At 40.9% G+C, this 17,469-nt stretch overlaps 1 protein-coding gene across 1 annotated transcript in view; it reads left to right on the top strand.

Moving 5' to 3' along the window:
• Window positions 1-17,469, top strand: part of LOC112162635 (RNA-binding motif, single-stranded-interacting protein 3) — a 430,787-nt gene that overhangs the window by 306,433 nt on the left and 106,885 nt on the right. The window contains exon 7 of the mRNA XM_024298468.2: window positions 5,252-5,409. Coding sequence (XP_024154236.1) covers window positions 5,252-5,409 — 158 coding nt within the window. The remainder of the gene's footprint in view (window positions 1-5,251; window positions 5,410-17,469) is intronic.

Raw genomic sequence — 17,469 nt, 5'->3', positions numbered from 1 at the left:
GAACCTCACCTCATACCGGAGTAACTAGAGAAAACTCTTCAACTGTAACAGGATATTAAACACTCCACAGAAACACTTTTTTACAGTGTAAACGCAGTCTTCTGCTCCGGAGTGAAAGCAGGAAGTGCTCTTCAAAGCAGAACCAAGCTGTCCTCCTGACTCTGCTGTTGTCTGACCAGCTGACGGACCAGCTGACAGAACCACGGCTCCTTTGTAGAACCTCCTCTTTGACCTCCTTCCTCTCTTTTTCCCGCTCTGCTCGTCTTTTCTGAACTCCCACAGTCAGATGTGTTCATGTTCTCGTCAGGAGGACTCTTTCAGCTTTCTAAGTGTTCTACTTCATTGTTTTCAGCCTTAATTGTTCTCCTTGAGGCTGCTGGTCGTCACCCAGCAGTCCAGAGCGACACAGCTGAGGGTCGAGTGTCGTAGGACTGACAGCTGGATCCACAAGCAGAGGCTGTTAGAGTGGATCTCTGCAGAGCCAATTACAGATACATCTCTAATCTCCCGAGCAGATCCAGAGAGAAAGGACAAAGGAGCAGGCATGAGGAGATGTCACTAGTCAAAGGAAGGGAGCGCGAGGATTGATAAAGAGGACTGATGCGTTAAAGCCACAGAGGAAGGGACAGATTCAGCCTCTGCACCAGCATCTGTCTCCGTCGGTGAAGGGAACGTAGCCCTGAGAAACCCGACGGCACGAGCCGACTTCCACCGCCTGACGTCTCTTTTCTTTAAGTGTTGTCAAAAAGCAACACGGCTTTCTTTAATGTCTTCTATCTGCCTGTCATGTCAGCCGCCGCCGTCTCCTTTCAGCTCGGCTGTTTTATCTTTTCATTCTTTAACCTCTCGCTCAGCATCGCTCCCCGCCTCCCTCCTCCCCGCTAATGCTCCCCGTCCCCCGTAGCACGCTAATGTTCTCCCGAATTACAGTCAGGTAAACAGAGCAGGGTGTAGGAATGAAATAACCGCCAGCTCCGGCGACGGGGCCATCCGTCAGCAGGAAATGACACGTCGCTCGCCCCCCACGCCGTCAGACCCCTCCTGTCCTCCTGGTGGCAAGGTGAAGGAATTATGCTCATCAAAACGCCAGCACAGCCTGGAGCCGTCCCATTAACCTTCTACCGCACCGGTCAACGGCAAGGGGACGGCCGTGGTCGTTTCTATAAAAAAAGAACGATATTGCAATAATACCGCTAATGGAACTGAAGCATGACATCTCCATTTCCGCTCGATTCACAGCCTGACAGCAGAGAGTGTAAGAGACCCACAATAACGGAACAAAAATACCACGAAGAGTTAAAAAAAAACTTAAAAATAATATTTAAAAGTAAGAAAAAATGAAAAAAATACTATTTAAAGAACAAAACTTAAAAAAATTACTATGTAAACAAAAAACTTATAAATTCTGTTTAAGAAAAAATCAAAACAAAAATATTTAAAGAAAAACAATGTCTTAAAAAAATACAATGTATAGTAAAATGAAACGTAAAAATAATATTTAAAGTTAAGAAAAAATGAAAAAAATACTATTTAAAGAAGAAAACTTAAAAAAATTACAATGTAAACAAAAAACGTATAAATTCTGTTTAAGAAAAAAGCTAAAAAAAATACATTGCAGAGTAAAAGAAACTAAAAAAATAATATTTAAAGAAAAAAAATGTCTTTTAAAAATACAATGTATAGTAAAAAAAGCGAAAAAATACTATTTAAAGAACAAAACTTAAGAAAATTACTGTGTGAAGCAAACAAATTATAAATTCCATTTTTAAAAAAATGAATTGTAGAGTAAAAAATTACATATATAAAAAATAAAAAAATAAACCCCTCTAGCACGAGTGATGCGTGTGCGCTAGCATAATTTCAGTGCGCGCAACAATTTGGTCATGTACGCTGGCGGTGCCTCTGGTGGTGATCACGGAGCAACTTTGTGCATGGAAGTGGAAAATCGACAATTGGGGGCGGAGACAGAGAGCTGCACTTTCCTCTGATTGGTCTATTTAAAAAAAACCTTCAAACTGCCATGTATACATTGAATGTTTTTATTGTTATTGTTTTACTGGTAAACAAGCTTCCAGAAAGATTCATCACTGGTTAAGTAGCTGCATGGAGCTTGAAACTTTACTGTCTACATGAGTTTAGAGGGCGTCGTCATCCTCAAATTAGACCAATCAGAAGACAGCCAACGCATCCCTCATGCTCACGCCAGCAGAAGTACAAGCACTTTTTCAGGTTTAAGTGCGCAGGAGCAGAAAGGAATGTTTGAAACGTGCGTGAATGTCTTATTTCTGTGTGGAGTTCTGACATTTAAAAAACACCTCAGACATAATTCTCTCGGCGGAGCGGTCCGGCCCGTCTCCTGTCAGAACACTTCCATTCCCGCTCGTCTCCCTAACCTGGTCTTCTGGGTACGTGAGGCTTTGTGATGTGGAACGTCATCAAAGAGAAAATTAGCGTGATCAGAGGAGGCCTCCCTGTGATAATCCTCGCCTCCACAATCAGCCGCATACGCTCTCACGCTTATAGAAAACCTGAATCAGACGGTTAACTCTTTGATCCGGACCTCCTCTCTGCATTTAAAGCTTTCTGGAAACCGTCTTCCCTACCAGGAAAGCCGCCGGCTCTCCGAGGACTTAGCTGGAGAGTGACACGTGCACGTGCGCTCTCATAGGTGGTTTTAATTAAGCCTCGTTCGGGTGCAAATCCTCTGTTCTACAAATCCCTCGTTTTGTACAGAACTTAAAGGAAACCAACCTGCAGAGGACGGAGGACTTCAGGCGCTAATTAAGTTTCTGGTCGAAGGAGAAAACGCCGCCGTCTTCTCCATCACCTTCGTCCCAGAGGTTTCAGTCCGATCAAATGTGTCCTGTCAGATAGGGAGGCTCATTAATCAGGACGATGGTCTTTTCTTCTGATGGAGGAGAGTGGTGGAGACACTTCCTGTCCTCCATCTCACCTGTCTTTACTGTCAGGCGGAAATACCGGAAAGCAAAGCGGCTTGTGGATTTAGATAAAGACCCGTCTCCACTTTCCTCAACCCAGAAGATCACACATTTCTAAAGGGACGAGCCAGATGTTTGTGAGTGAAATATAATCTCTGGAAGGTAAAGAATATTCAAATGAAGTTTAGAAGAGAAGAACTGTAGAAGTCATGATGGAGTCTGAAAAACACCCAGAGAAACAACAAATTCTCATCCGCAATGTCACATATTGACGTTTGGTTTGACCCTCGTGGTCTCAGGGGGTCCAGATGACCCCACCCCCACATTGAGGTGTTAGTCCTTCCATGACGAAGGTGGACAAGACTTCATGTCTGTCATTGGACACCAGTAAAGATCAACAATCATTAAAACAAAGTTCAGCGCCTGGTCTTCTGGGGTCCAGATGACCCACTTTTAATGTAAACAAGCCCAGCAGAGCAGAAGGGTTACGAACTCCAACTCATCGTTTTTGACGTGGTGGCGGTTCATAAAGTCAAAGGTCCACAACCCTGAAGATGTTGTACGGTACTGGTCATTGGGACGCGTCCAGTACCAGTACTTGAGCATGGTACCGGTACCATAACCTGGCACCGGGCGAGGTACTAGGTGCGGTACCGGACACGTAACAGCACCAAACGTGCTACTAGACCCAAACCGGTACCAGACGCAAATTGGGCCTGTACCAGTACCATAACCCGGCACTGGGCCCAAACCGGTAACAGACGCGGTACCAGGCCCAGTTTCTGTCTGGTACCACGTCTGTTACCTTTTTGGGTCCAGTATTGCATTTGGTGCCATGTCCAGTGTCGGGTTATGGTACCGGTGCTGGGCCCAGTTTACATCCAGTACCGCTTCGGGTCTAGTACCACGTTTGGTACTGCTTGGTGTCCGGTACAGCATCTTGTACTACAACGCATACCGGTACCAGTGACCTAACCCGGCAACAGACGTGGTACCAAATGTGGTACTGGACCCAAACTGGTACCAGATGCAGTACTAGACATGAACTGGGCCCAGTACTCTAACCTGCTACCGGATAAAGTACCAAATGTGGTATTGAAACCAAACTAGCACCTTTGGCACTGGACCTGAACTAGTACCAGATTCAGTACTGGACCTGAACTGGTACCAGATTCAGTACTGGACCTGAACTGGTACCAGACATGCCACCAGATGCAAACCGGGCCTGGTATGGGACGCATATCAATACCAGTAACCTAACCCAGCAACAGATGTGGTACCAAATGCTGTACTGGACCCGAACTGGTACCAGATGCGGTACTGGACCTGAAGCGGTACCAAACACAGTACCAGGTGCGAACAGAGCCCAGTACTCTAACCCACCATTTTTTGCTGCACCGCTAACGTTTGTTCAGGGGTGTGAGGTGCTAGCTAGCGAGAGAGAGTGTAAACAGAGAGCTCTTAATTATGGGCGTTGGGAAGGGGGCGGACTTGCTCCCAGCCAACAGCCCCACCCCCAATTTGTAATGAACTCCTGCTGCTCTGCAGAAATTATGTCCTAGAAAATGACGCTAAAAACGACCATTAGAAACGCTTTGAAAGTAGATGAAAAGATCATCAGAGAAGGTCTTGAATACTCATCAGGACTGTTATAATGGATTCATGTGTTGAACTAGTAGTGGAAGCATCATTTACGTGTTTATAAATATGTATTCTCATGCAGATTAAAAATAAATTGTTTACCAAAACAATTTATGAGATAAACTTTTAAAAAAGTTTGTTGTTAATGTAGAACGGCTTCCATGGGTCGTCTGACTGGATGAGTCATTTACTACCTGGAGGAAGAATTGATTTAATGTGACTTAAAAAGTGTATTTTTGTGCCTCCGGCGTCATGATTCTTAATTAGTATTATGGATTACACTGTGTGCTTAATCTTGGAAGGTGAATTGCTCCAAACATCCTTCCATATACATGTCTATGACTTTGAGCGTCTGGTTCAGGCCTGATGGGCCGTCTCAGAGCTCGCCGCTCGCCCTCTGATGCTCAGACTTAACCCTTCCATCAGCTTTGTAGACTCACGGAAGGAGCAGCAGCCGCCCGAGGCGCCGTGAATTATTCAATCTATCCATATTGCATTTGGCGAACGCGTTTCTCTCAGAGGCCAAATGCCATGTGACCACATCAAAAGTTGGATTTCACACTTTGCCGTCTGACACAATGACTTGTGATGCAAACCTGATGGAAATCTCCCATCTCTGAGAAGACATGAAAAGTTGTTTTTTCTAATGCTTCTTTCATTTCTCATCACAGCAACAAGAGCAGGACCCCACCAACCTGTACATCTCCAATCTGCCGGTGTCCATGGACGAGCAGGAGCTGGAGAACATGCTCAAACCCCTGGGGCACGTTATCTCCACGAGGATACTGAGGGATGCCAATGGAGTCAGCAGAGGAGTGGGCTTTGCCAGGTAGGAATAATGATGTTTTCGTAGAGACTCTGGACTTTTTAAACTTTACTTTTGGACTGAATTTAGTTGAACCTCTCTTTCTGGAGGAACAGCATGTTTTTTTGGTTGAAGAACAGGTCTACACCCCAAACAGGGTGTTCCCATCTTTAGATCAACTGTTTCTCTTGCTGTGTTTTATGGAAAGAAACTCTAGTGACATGGACTCCAGCCCCGTTACCGTTTGGTCTCCGTACAACCGGACCAGGAGTTTGGTTTCTGATGTAAGCAGTAGGGATGCGTACTGAAACTCGGTGCCAAATTGGTGTCGATACCGACGTAGACACTGATGCAGCTGGTTCCACGTGCAGCTGGTTTATTAGCTCAGACAGCTAAGAGTCCACAAAGCCAAATCAGGATCAATCAGGAACATGGGATCATCCAGGAAGACTCTAGACTTGTGTAGGCTAGGGTCAGGGCAGGCAGCAGGCAATCAGAGTAAGAGCAGGGTCAGAAACAGAAGATCAGGTCCAGATAGAAACGCTCAGTAATGCAGGTAGCATGGCACAAACAATACTTTTCTCATTGGTTGTGTTTGCTGTTTTCATGGACAAAATTTCATAGTGCAAGCAGAGGGAGAATCTGGTTTAGGGACTAGAAGGTTTTGTCTCGACTTTTTGCAGATGATGTTCTGCTGTATTTTCAGTATGCACTGTGATGGTTCACATTCGAGTGAGAAGTGGATAAATATTCAGGCCGTAGTTCTTAAGAGCCACTCCGATGAAAATTGTGTTTTTTGCCAATTTGGCACTAATTATTTTAGTGAAGTTAATGTGTTTTGATATTTTTCTAATGATGGACAAAAATAAGGAAAATTGGCTGAAAATTGCATATCTGAATATTTTCAATTTAAACTGTTGTGAATCAGGAGCAGATAAAAAAAGTAGGAAAAGGATTGTATTTGTGACTTAGAAAATACACTGGGCGGGGCTACAAGCGCCCTTGCTCCGCCCCATTCTGATCCAGACAAATAGATCCATGAACGTCTTAGTTTTCCTCGTCTAAGCTGGATAGAAACAATATTACACGCCATTTTTGTTGAACCACTAGTGTTAGGTTGGGGACTCTAAGCTAGCGGAAGAGCTTGTAAACAGAGAGCTCTCAGAAGGGCCGGGATTGCTCTGCAAAGTTAAGTTAAATTTCTAAACAAACTCCTGCCGCCCTGCAGAAACTGTCTCTGAAAATGATTCAGGTTTTTTTATTTTGGATTAAAAAATAACTGGAAACTCCTTAGAAATAGATCAGAAGATGATCGAAACGGGACTTTAAATGTCTAATGCTAATAATTATGAAACTTTGATGACTGACAAAAAGGTTTCACCATAAACAGAGAAATGTTTCCACAGGTTGAAGAAACATGAAGTATTTTTCCTTAAGATTAGATGCAAATAACACATTTAAATTCCATAAATTCCCTTTTTAAAAGCCTGTTTCTATCCTAGATTGGTTTACGTCCCACACATTTACAGACTCATGGATATGAAGAATAACTTTGTAATACTCGCAGCGGAACGCCTGCCGCCGTGTTTCCAAGGCTAAGTCCATGACTGCACCGTTTATTTCTTTTCCTACTTAGAAAACTTTCCACTTGGGCTTGTTAATCCCCCCAAGTCATAAACTCTTCCGTCCTTGTCCTCGACAGCAGCCACCAGACTTCCATTCCTCTCCACACATCTCTCCCCCACCACCGTTTACCCAGAGGAGGCCGCCGACGGCCCCGCCGCCATCTTGCAGGGATTTTTTCCTTAATCACCTGCTCCGGCTGAAGTCCCCTCGTATTCCCCGCTCTATTATCGGAGGTTAAAGCAGAACAGATGAGCTCAGGCGACCGCAAACAACACAAAAACGGACATATGTGCAGACGGCGTCAACACACACGAAAGTCCGTTAAACAGGAAGACTCCCACCTATTCAGCCTAGTCCGGGGGTCGGCAACCTTTAACAGTAAAAAAACCATTTGGATTCGTTTTCTACTGATCAAACCATAGTCGCGTAGTCTTACTTTAGCCTTTAAATTTTGAATTTGCATCCATGACCTTCATTTCTTTTAATAATATATATATTTTTTTTTTCCACGAACAAAAACAAAAATATAGAAAGAACCTAGCATCCCACAAAATGCGAATTTCCTTTGTCCTCAGCAGTCTTACACTGCTGGGTTTTGTTATTTTAGTTTGGGGTTTGGTAGTCTTAGTTCTTTGTTTATTTGTTTATTTTAGGTAGTTTTGGTTAGGCCACCCTTAAGCTGCTTGCAGACGGACAGACAGGTGAGAAGGAGCAGGTAGACAGGGATTTATAACCAGAAAAGAGGAGAATCTATGCAGAAATGGAATCTGAAGAAAGCAAAAAACAAAAGTATTTCATGTATTTCTGTTCTGCAAGAAAAATAATCTTATTGAATACATTTTTCAGAAGTAAAGTAAGTAATTTTTGTCTTAAAAATGAATTCTCAGTTAGATTTGGTTAGTGTTTTACTTCTTTATAATATGTATAAATGCATAGTTAGAAATAAAAAACGAACACATTTATTAAAAGAAGGGACCCTCAGTGTTTCTGAAATGCAACGCTCCCATTGGCTGCGCAGACGGACAGGCAGCTGCTGAAGGCTGGACCGTGAGGGGCATTAAGGAGAGTAAACTGAGCTAAGTGTTTGTGGGCTGATCCATTACTGTTATCAGAGGCCATTACTGTGGGCGCTGCACTAATCATTGCAGACAGCAGCACCTGATGCCATTAGGCAGCAGCACACAGGAAAGCCGGTCGGACTCTCCTGCACCTGCATGGACGACTTTCCTCCAACGTCATCCTGATTTACATGCTCTCTGACAGCCTATTTCTGTCAAAGAAATGAGGAATTACTGATTAGTGTTGTGAGTCGGTTGAAAAAAAGCTGTATGGAAATGTTGTAAAGTGGAATTAAGGATATTTTAGATCATTCTGATGCATCGTTGGACAAACAACAACACAAATGTCAGTGGATACCAGCTGTCCGCAGGTGAAAAATGGGCAAATCTACGCAGGTGACCCGCACCAAATATCAAAAGTCGCATCAATAAACTGAAAAAATGTTCATGCACATTTTTTCTATGGGTGTGCTGCGGGCGATGAGTCATAACAAACACATACGGAAGATGGAAGTCGGAGAAATGCAGACATGTTGTATGATTTATTTTTATTGTTTTAACCCCCAAATCCTGTAATCCAAAATAATAATCACAGATATATTAAACTCAATTAAGAACATTGATAAAAAAAATAAAAATAAAAAAAAATAAAAGGTAAGAAGCAAAAAACCTAATTACTAATCACGATTAGCAGTAATTTGATTTTTGCTTCTACTAGAGTTTGAAAAAGTATGAATACTTTGGAGATTACGTGGAGATTTTGAAACATTGAAAAATTCATTTATTAAGATATTGAATAGCAGTGGGGCCAGATTAGATCCTTGTGGGACACCACAACTAATCTCCTTGACCTCTGGTCTAAATTCATCAGTGACAACCCAAAAACATGCAGCACCCGTACAGGTCAACACCAAGTACAGGTGAGTGTGACTAGGGCCTACACGAGTGAGGCTGACTAAAACAGCTCAGTGGCCCTGTGGTAGAGTGTCTGCCCTGAGACTGGAAGGTCGTGAGTTCAAATCCAGACTGAGTCAGACCAAAGACTCTGTTTGACCCTCAGCATTAAGGGGTTGGATTTGGGGGTTAAACCACCAAATGGTTCCTGAGATGTGTCTGAAGATGTGAAGAACAAAGTTTTCACATGTACGTGTTTGACAACTAATGGGACTTTAACCTTAAACCAATATGCCTCCAAAGTTTGGATTTAGCTATGATTTTCATATTTGCATGTCTGTACTGAGGCTGAGATACGTATGTGAGGATGTGTGTAAACGCATAGTAATCTTAGATCAATTTAAGCACAAGATATTAAATGTTTTCAAGTTTTGAAGGGATAAAAATAACAAAATATTGACAAAAAAAAGAATAAAATGTAATCGTCACAAATTAGGACCAACAGTAACAATAAGTAAACCTCACAAAAATGGGTTTGAGTAACAAACAACTTTATTCAATCTGAATTTCACGTTTCAATATGACTTTTATTCATTGTTTCTCCTTTTAAACATGTTTTTTGTTTCTCTTTAAGGGATCAGCAACAGACAAAGATATTTACTGTGTTTCCACTACATTAGTCACGTTTTTGCATATTTTATCATATTTTATTATGGATTTTTTTCTGCTGCAACTTACTGTTCAAAAAATACTGTATCTTTAAAGTACTAAACTGGCCTTGTATCCCAACTGGTTTGTATTTGAGAATTGCATCCGAGGCAGCAGCACAGCAGGCGGAGCTGCCCCGCTGCAGAGGTGTGAAGCCCCTTAATTCCTGCTTGGCCCGGACTCAGCTGGTCATCCAATTCACCTTTTTGGTCCTTGGCAACAATTGTCATCCGAGTGGTGCTTAGAGGGAAAGCTTCATAATGACCCGAGTTTGGGAAACGTCCCCACCGGTGGGGTTTAATCAGTCACTGGACCTCTGCAGATGAGGCAGTGGAAGGGGGGGTGCAGGCTGGCATGGAGGAGCAAACCCTCTATGCCTTCAGCTGAGAAAGCATGTAATTATGCATGCCTCTGCAGCGCTCGCTAACACAGATGAGCTCAAGCACATCCTGGAGTTGAGTGCAGAGGGTCCACCGAGCCAATCTGAGAGATGTGGGAGGAGATGATCTACTGCATCCCATTGGAAATTCACTTGGAATTCACCTATTTTGTTTTAAACTTAGAAAAGGCCATATTTACAGAGTTCTTTAGAGTAATGGTGTCTCACAGGCCACAGCTTTTGATAAGGAGTGACTATTTTATTCTCACCTGACCTTACATCCAGATGAGAAGATAGATTATATATTGTGGGTTTTTGGGTTGAAGGTCACAGAGAAGCGCCGGAGTGTCAAGTTCCCTTAAGACTTGTATGGCCACCTTAAGGGACATCATTAAGAATACATTGTACCATTGTTGTGTGTGGGGTATGGTGAAGTATTGGTAAGGACGCTGAAAGTTACACACACTTGTGTCGTACGGAGCTCCAACACCATAGTTGGTAGTAGGGTGTGAGTCTACTCCTTACTGACCACAGCTGAAGGTCACGTGCACATTGTGTGGGTACAAATGGTACCATCCACCTTTCACAGAGTCCACCCTTACACCAGATTTACTCCATTTCTGTTGTGTTGCTTTTCTCCGTCTCATGACCATCAGTTAGCTTACATCAGATATGTCCGAGTTCTTTCGTTACTCACTATATAGCGCGTTCGCCATTTTGTAGTGCTGTCCGAATGTACGATTCCAAAATCGAGTGCACTAGAAATTTACCAGAAGTCTTTGGGAAAACCAGTATGCATCTTGGAGTTTAGCTAATATTTCAGCTGCATGCTAGCTGTTTTGGCTAACCTAAGTTTTTGTTGTTTTTTTTTTTTTTTAGGCTAATTTGGCATCTTGCTAATATTTTAGCTGGCTATCAACTTTAGCATTTTTAGCTTTTAATTTCAGCATCTTCCGCTGCTAAATTCAGCTTCCAGCCTTATCCCAGGTAATGCTATATATCTAGTTTTTAGTTAGTTCAAAGCTAATGATGGTTAAGATGTGTGCTTTACATCCAGTTTGCGAATGACCCGATTAGTCGACTAATCGAGAAAAAATAATTGGTGATTGGTCGACTATTAAAATAATGGTTTGTGGCTGCTCTAATGGTCACTACTTTGACAAATACAGACCACAATGCATTGCGTTTTAACAATTTAAAAAAAAGCGTTCAAATGTAGTTTTTTAATAAACCGACAATGTTTTCATCATCAGAACACAGTAGAATCATAAATAGACGTCATAAATTGCTTAGATTTTCACAGTGAGATTGGTGACATCATAGTCGTGAGCATGATTTCCCAATTGCTTTTTAAGTTCAGTGCACTAAATAGTAACACACTGCAAAGCTTTTTAGTAGTCAGTGATTAGTGTGGGAATTTGGAAATATTTGTCACAAACAGGCCGACCTTAAAGATAAATCAGGGTCAGTCAGGTAGAGGTCAATCACAAGCATTAAAGAAAAGAGTCGAGACGTCAGAGTCCAGGTGAGGGTCAGGGCAGGCAGCAAGGAATCAGAGATGAAGCAGGAGATCAGGTCCAGATAGAAACGCTCAGTAATGCAGGCAGGGCGGCACAAACAATACTTCACACTGAGTGAGGCTTTGTGTGCAGCTGAAGAAGCAGATACTGAGCAGCATCCAGGAACGGTGCGCTGGGGTTGCTGGGAGCTGTAGTGCAGTCAGTACTCCGAGGAGATCCCACCGGTGACCAGAGGGGGAGACAGAGGGCTGACTCCTGACAATAGCCTCTGTCTCTGGTCCTTCCCCCCTCTCCACTGACTTCAGGGGGAGGAGTTTGTCCTGCCGCCGCCATGTTGAGTCGTTCCTCTTAAACCTTGTCAACGAGACCCCATCCCGTCTTTCCTCACCGAGTAAATTATTAGTAAATTATGTTGTGTTTTTGTGCTTCAACAAATGACACTTTCAACGTCGATTTTCAAGCTTTATTATGGTTTTATCTGATCTTTGAACCCATTTCACTCATTTACATCTGAACCCGATTGAATCCAGTAGATCTTCAACATCTTTTTACTGGACCTTTTAAGTTCGGTATTCTGAATATAGTGTATAGTATATATTTATAAGTACTCTCACATCTGAAAGTTCTGATTCTATTAGATAAGTGTGTGAAAGTCTCACATCGTTCATTACAAATAAAAGCTCGTCAGATGCGAGGAAACCGTGAAAGACGGCGTGTTGTAAGACAGAGCTGTGAGCTAAAGACAGGAAGATGTTGATGGTGAGTAATGCATACAGAAAGGAATGGACAGGGAGCGAAGGAAATAAGGGCAGAGGATGTGAGGGGAAGAGTGAGGGTCACTGTGAAAGATGGAGGAAATAACCAAGGTTGAAAGACAGGCAAGAATGAGAGAGATGTCAAAAAGAAAGGCTGTAGATGGGCTGGGAGTAAGATAGATGAGACAGAGGAGCGATAAAGAGAAAAAAAAACAAGAAGGATGGGGGAGTGATGGGAGAGGGATGAGAGGCAGAGCATCCAGATGGGATGATATGAGGAGTTCAGGTGGAAAAGAGAAGAAAAACCTGGAAGGTTTTAACAATATAGAACCATAAAGGTTCTGTAATTAGTCAATTATTATCGTGTGAACCTGAACAAACACTGGAAGAAATGACTGAATACCAGATATTTTTCTATTGTTTTAATCTGCCAACAGGACTACTAAAATATCTCTTGGTAATATTTCTAAAATAAGTTATGATGAGACAAATGTATATCTAGAAATTACATATAAACACTTGAGTGTCTTAAAAAAAGAGTTTTATATCTTTAAAGTATGTATATTTAGGATTTTTTTCTTATTTTGAGCAGTAAAACAATGCAACTATCCTTATTTTTACATCCATAATCATCTGAAAAATCATCTGAGAAATGAACAATTTAAGATAAATTTGTCATTAAAATGAAACATAAATCTATATTTAATAACTGCTTTCTTTCAGTTTCCCCAAATTGAGCAAATGTTACTTTGAATGAGTCCACTCACCATTCACTCATAAACTTCTGCTTAAAAATATTATCCATCCATCCATCCATCCATCTTCTTGACCGCTTTGTCCCTTTCGGGGTCGCGGGGTGCCGGAGCCTATCCCGGCTACTGATGGGCGAAGGCGGGGTACACCCTGGACAGGTCGCCAGTCTGTCGCAGGGCCTCAATCACACACCCATTCACTCTCACATTCACACCTAGGGGCAATTTAGAGTCACCAATTAACCTATGAAGCATGTTTTTGGACGGTGGGAGGAAGCCGGAGTCCCCGGTGAGAACCCACGCATGCACGGGGAGAACATGCAAACTCCACACAGAAAGGTCCCAGCCGGGAGTCGAACAGGGGCCTTCTCGCTGTGAGGCGAGAGCGCTAACCACTGCGCCACCGTGCAGCCCTAAAAATATTATGTAAAGTAAAAACAAATTGTTTTGTTTAAAATATATATTTTTAAGGTCAAACAACTCATCAAGATTTATTCAAGATTTTTGTCTTAAAAATGTCATTGCATCTTCATGAAAATTCAATAATTATTTTTTAATTTCAGTTTATTTGTTTATTTAACTTTTGAAACACACAAAAATACATTACATAATGTTGTAGTTTTGGAGAAAATAAAAGGGAAAAAAAACAAAAAAACTTATTATCTCTGCCTCATTGAATTAAATCAAAGTATTTAACCAAATATATCTGTAATGTAACATAAATACATCACATGGATGCCAAACGAAAATAAACAAAACATCAAATGAGGAGTTCAGGTTTTACGTTTTGATCTTTTGTTTCAAGTTATTTTGGAATCAGAAAATTAAATTAGAAACTATACAAAAATACTTAGTGAGACGTAATTATTTGTAGTGTAGACCCAAATAACTCTGAAAAAACACAAAATATCACCAACATTTATGTCTAATCTCTGCTTAAAACTTCTGATTACACTTGATTTACGGCAAAGACGATTTGTTTTAAATATTTTCAGGTCAATTGATGTGGAAAATATGTTACATTTTAAAGATAAATATCCATAATGAAACTTCTTAATTTATTTTTTTACTTTACTATTTTTGTTACTGCCCGATCCGGCCCCCGGGCCTTACTTTGACACATACCGTAGTCTTTCCGTTCTGATCAACGCTTTATCACATGATTGGTCATTTGTTAGAGAGACAGCAAGAAACTGACTACAAATATGGTTTTTTTGCAAAGATTAGAATTCAAATGTGTCAAGATCTGCTCGACTGTGGAAAATCCTCCATGATGAAGAAGACTCTGGAGTGTTGTGTCACGCGGTGCGCATGAAGGAGTCGCCAGAGGAAATTTCCCTCCTAAAAGGAACAGATTTTCTCCTTTGTCATTGGAGTAAATCACTCGTGTCTTTGGCTCGTGTTGTAAGGAAGCAACACGGTGAAGATCTACAGGAAAGAACCAATTCAGCCAAATCGTAAAACAACCACAAATATGTGAGGAGGGATAGAAAGCTGCAGAGCGTCTGATCCTGCAGACATCTCTAACACTACTGTTGGGTTTCTCTTCAAAAAACTTCCTCAAACTTTATCGTTTGTTGTGTGATTGCTTAGTAAGCATTCACACCATAGGGATTCTTCTGCTCGTAAAAACTCAATCACTTTCAGTGATTTCAGCATCTTGGTACCAAAACATTCAGCTCATTCAGAACATTACTGCCTGTACTTTTGATATTCAAAAACTTGATAGTTTTTGAAATATTGAGCGAAATATGCTCCTTACTAAATGAATGAGAAAGTCTTCAAATGTCAAAATTAGCAGCATGCTAACATTTTTGACTAATTTAGTTTATTCAGGAATTTTAGGCTATTATCAAGTTTAGCTACTATGTGAGCAACAAGCTAGCTTTGGCAAACTTGTTATCTACTCAGGTTTTTTGTTCTAATTTGGAGTTTGGCTAATATTTTAGGAACATGCTAACACTTTTGGATAATTTGTTATCTACTGAGATTTTTATAGGCTAATTTAGACTTTAGCCTCTATTTTAGCAACAGGCTAACGTTTTTGAGGAAAAAACGTTTATTAGGCTATTTTGGAGTTTAGCAAGTATTTAAGGAATATTTTAGATTTTTGGCTAACTTGGCATCTTCCAAGGTTTTTTGTGCTAATTTGGAGTTTAGGTATTATTTTTAGCACTATGCTTGTGTTTTTGGCTAATTTCTAATCTACTCAGGATTTTATAGGCTAATTAAGAGTTTAGCTTCTATTTTAGCAACAAGGAATTCTTGCCTATTTTAAAGTTAAGGTAGTATTTAAGCAACAAGCTAGCTTTGTTTTTGCTAATTTGGCATCTGCTAACGGTTTTATGCTAATTTAGAGTTTAGGTAATATTTTAGCATCAAGTTAGCATTTTTGGCTAATTTGTTATACATTGAGGTTTTTATAGGCTAATTTAGACTTTAGCCTCTATTTTAGCAACAGGCTAACGTTTTTGAGGAAAAAACGTTTACTGAAGGATTTTAGGCTATTATTGAGTGTTGATACTATGTGAACAACAGGCTAGCTTTTTTGGCAAACTTTTTATCTACTGAGGTTTTTTCATGCTAATTTGTAGTTTGGCTAATATTTTTGGAACATGCTAACATTTTTGGCTCATTTGTTATCTACTGAGGATTTTGTGGACTAATTTAGACTTTAGCCTCTATTTTAGCAACAGGCTAACGTTTTTGAGGAAACAACGTTTACTGAGGAATTTTAGGCTATTTTGGAGTTAAGCAAGTATTTAAGGAATATTTTAGCTTTTTGGCTAACTTGGCATCTGCTAAGGTTTTTTTGTGCTAATTTGTAGTTTAGCTAATATTTCAGCAATATGCTAGTGTTCTTGGCTAATTTCTAATCTACTCAGGATTTTATAGGCTAATTAAGAGTTTAGCTTCTATTTTAGCAACAAGGAATTCTAGTCAATTTTAAAGTTAAGGTAGTATTTAAGCAACAAGCTAGCTTTGCTAATTTGGCATCTGCTAATGGTTTTTATGCTAATTTAGAGTTTAGGTAATATTTTAGCATCAAGTTAGCATTTTTGGCTAATTTGTTATATACTGGGGTTTTCATAGGCTAGTTTAGAGTTTAGTTGCATTTTAGCAACAGGCTAATGTTTTTAACTATTTTAGTTTACTGAGGAATTTTAGGCTATTTTGGAAATTAGCTAGCATTTTTAAGCAACGAGATAGCTTTTTTGGGGCTAATTTGGAGTCAAGCTCATATGTAAGCAAATGTATTTGTGCTAAATTGTCATGTATTAGGGATTTTTAAGCAATTTTACGACATTTAACAGGATTTCCAGTTTTTAAGCAAATTTAACATTTTTCTAATAGCTTTTGCATTTTCAGCAAATCCCTGCAGCAGTTAAAGTAAATTGTGTCACCATTTTCAGCTAAAAGCTTCATTATCTTCAGCGACTGCTTTATTGGAGCTAATGCAGCTTCTCTAGTTTATATTACGATAAGTTCCTCTCCACAGAACCCAACATCTGCCGTTTGTCATATTTGTGTCACTTTTCACATGCAGGATGTGTTTGTTTGTGTGTAAACAAGCTGCACATCTGCACAGTTGAAGCCGTGAAATTCTTGGTGGTTATGATGTCATCTTTGTCTGATGTGATGTAACAGATCACAGCCCCCCCGTCGGCCAGCTGCTCGGCCCGATCACAGTCTTTGATCCGACAGCAGAGAGAGTGGAACCACGTCTGCTGGTTCCTGCGTGTTCTCCGACTCACAAAGTGCTTCCTCAGACCTCTTCATTTGTTCCTGCACATACTGTCCTGCATAACTTCACTTTTCCCAGAAGGACAGAATTTATCAAAGACTTCTTAGAGATGCAGACGGAGCTGCTGCTCAGAGAACCAGGAGGAATCTGGCGCTCTCTCTGGACCTTTTAGATTGAATAGATTTATGTAATCTAAGCAGAGGAGCACAACTGTAGGCGGCCGGGATTTAGGATTTTATTTTAGGGAAACGATTACTTCATTTCTACTGTTTTAGAATGAGTTCGTCATTTGTTTGAAAAAGTCTCTTGATGTTTGTGTAGCTATCTAACCCTCCTTACATTGGCTGTCCTATCCATGCATCCATCATCCATCCGTCCTTCCATCCATCATCCATCCATCCATCCGTCCATCCATTATCCATCCATTATCCATCCATCCATTGTCCATCCATCCATCCATTATCCATCCATTATCCATCCATCATTCATCCACCCATCATCTATCCATCATCCATCCAACATCCATCCATCCGCCCTTCCATCCATTATCCATCCATCCATCTGTTATCCGTCCATTATCCATCCATCCATCATTCATCCAGCATCCATCCATCCATCCTTCCATCCATCCATCCATCCATCCATCA

This window comes from Oryzias melastigma, linkage group LG11, assembly GCF_002922805.2.
Source record: "Oryzias melastigma strain HK-1 linkage group LG11, ASM292280v2, whole genome shotgun sequence".
In the NCBI taxonomy this organism is placed as follows: Eukaryota; Metazoa; Chordata; class Actinopteri; order Beloniformes; family Adrianichthyidae; genus Oryzias; species Oryzias melastigma.
This window is presented reverse-complemented; position numbering and strand designations above follow the sequence as displayed.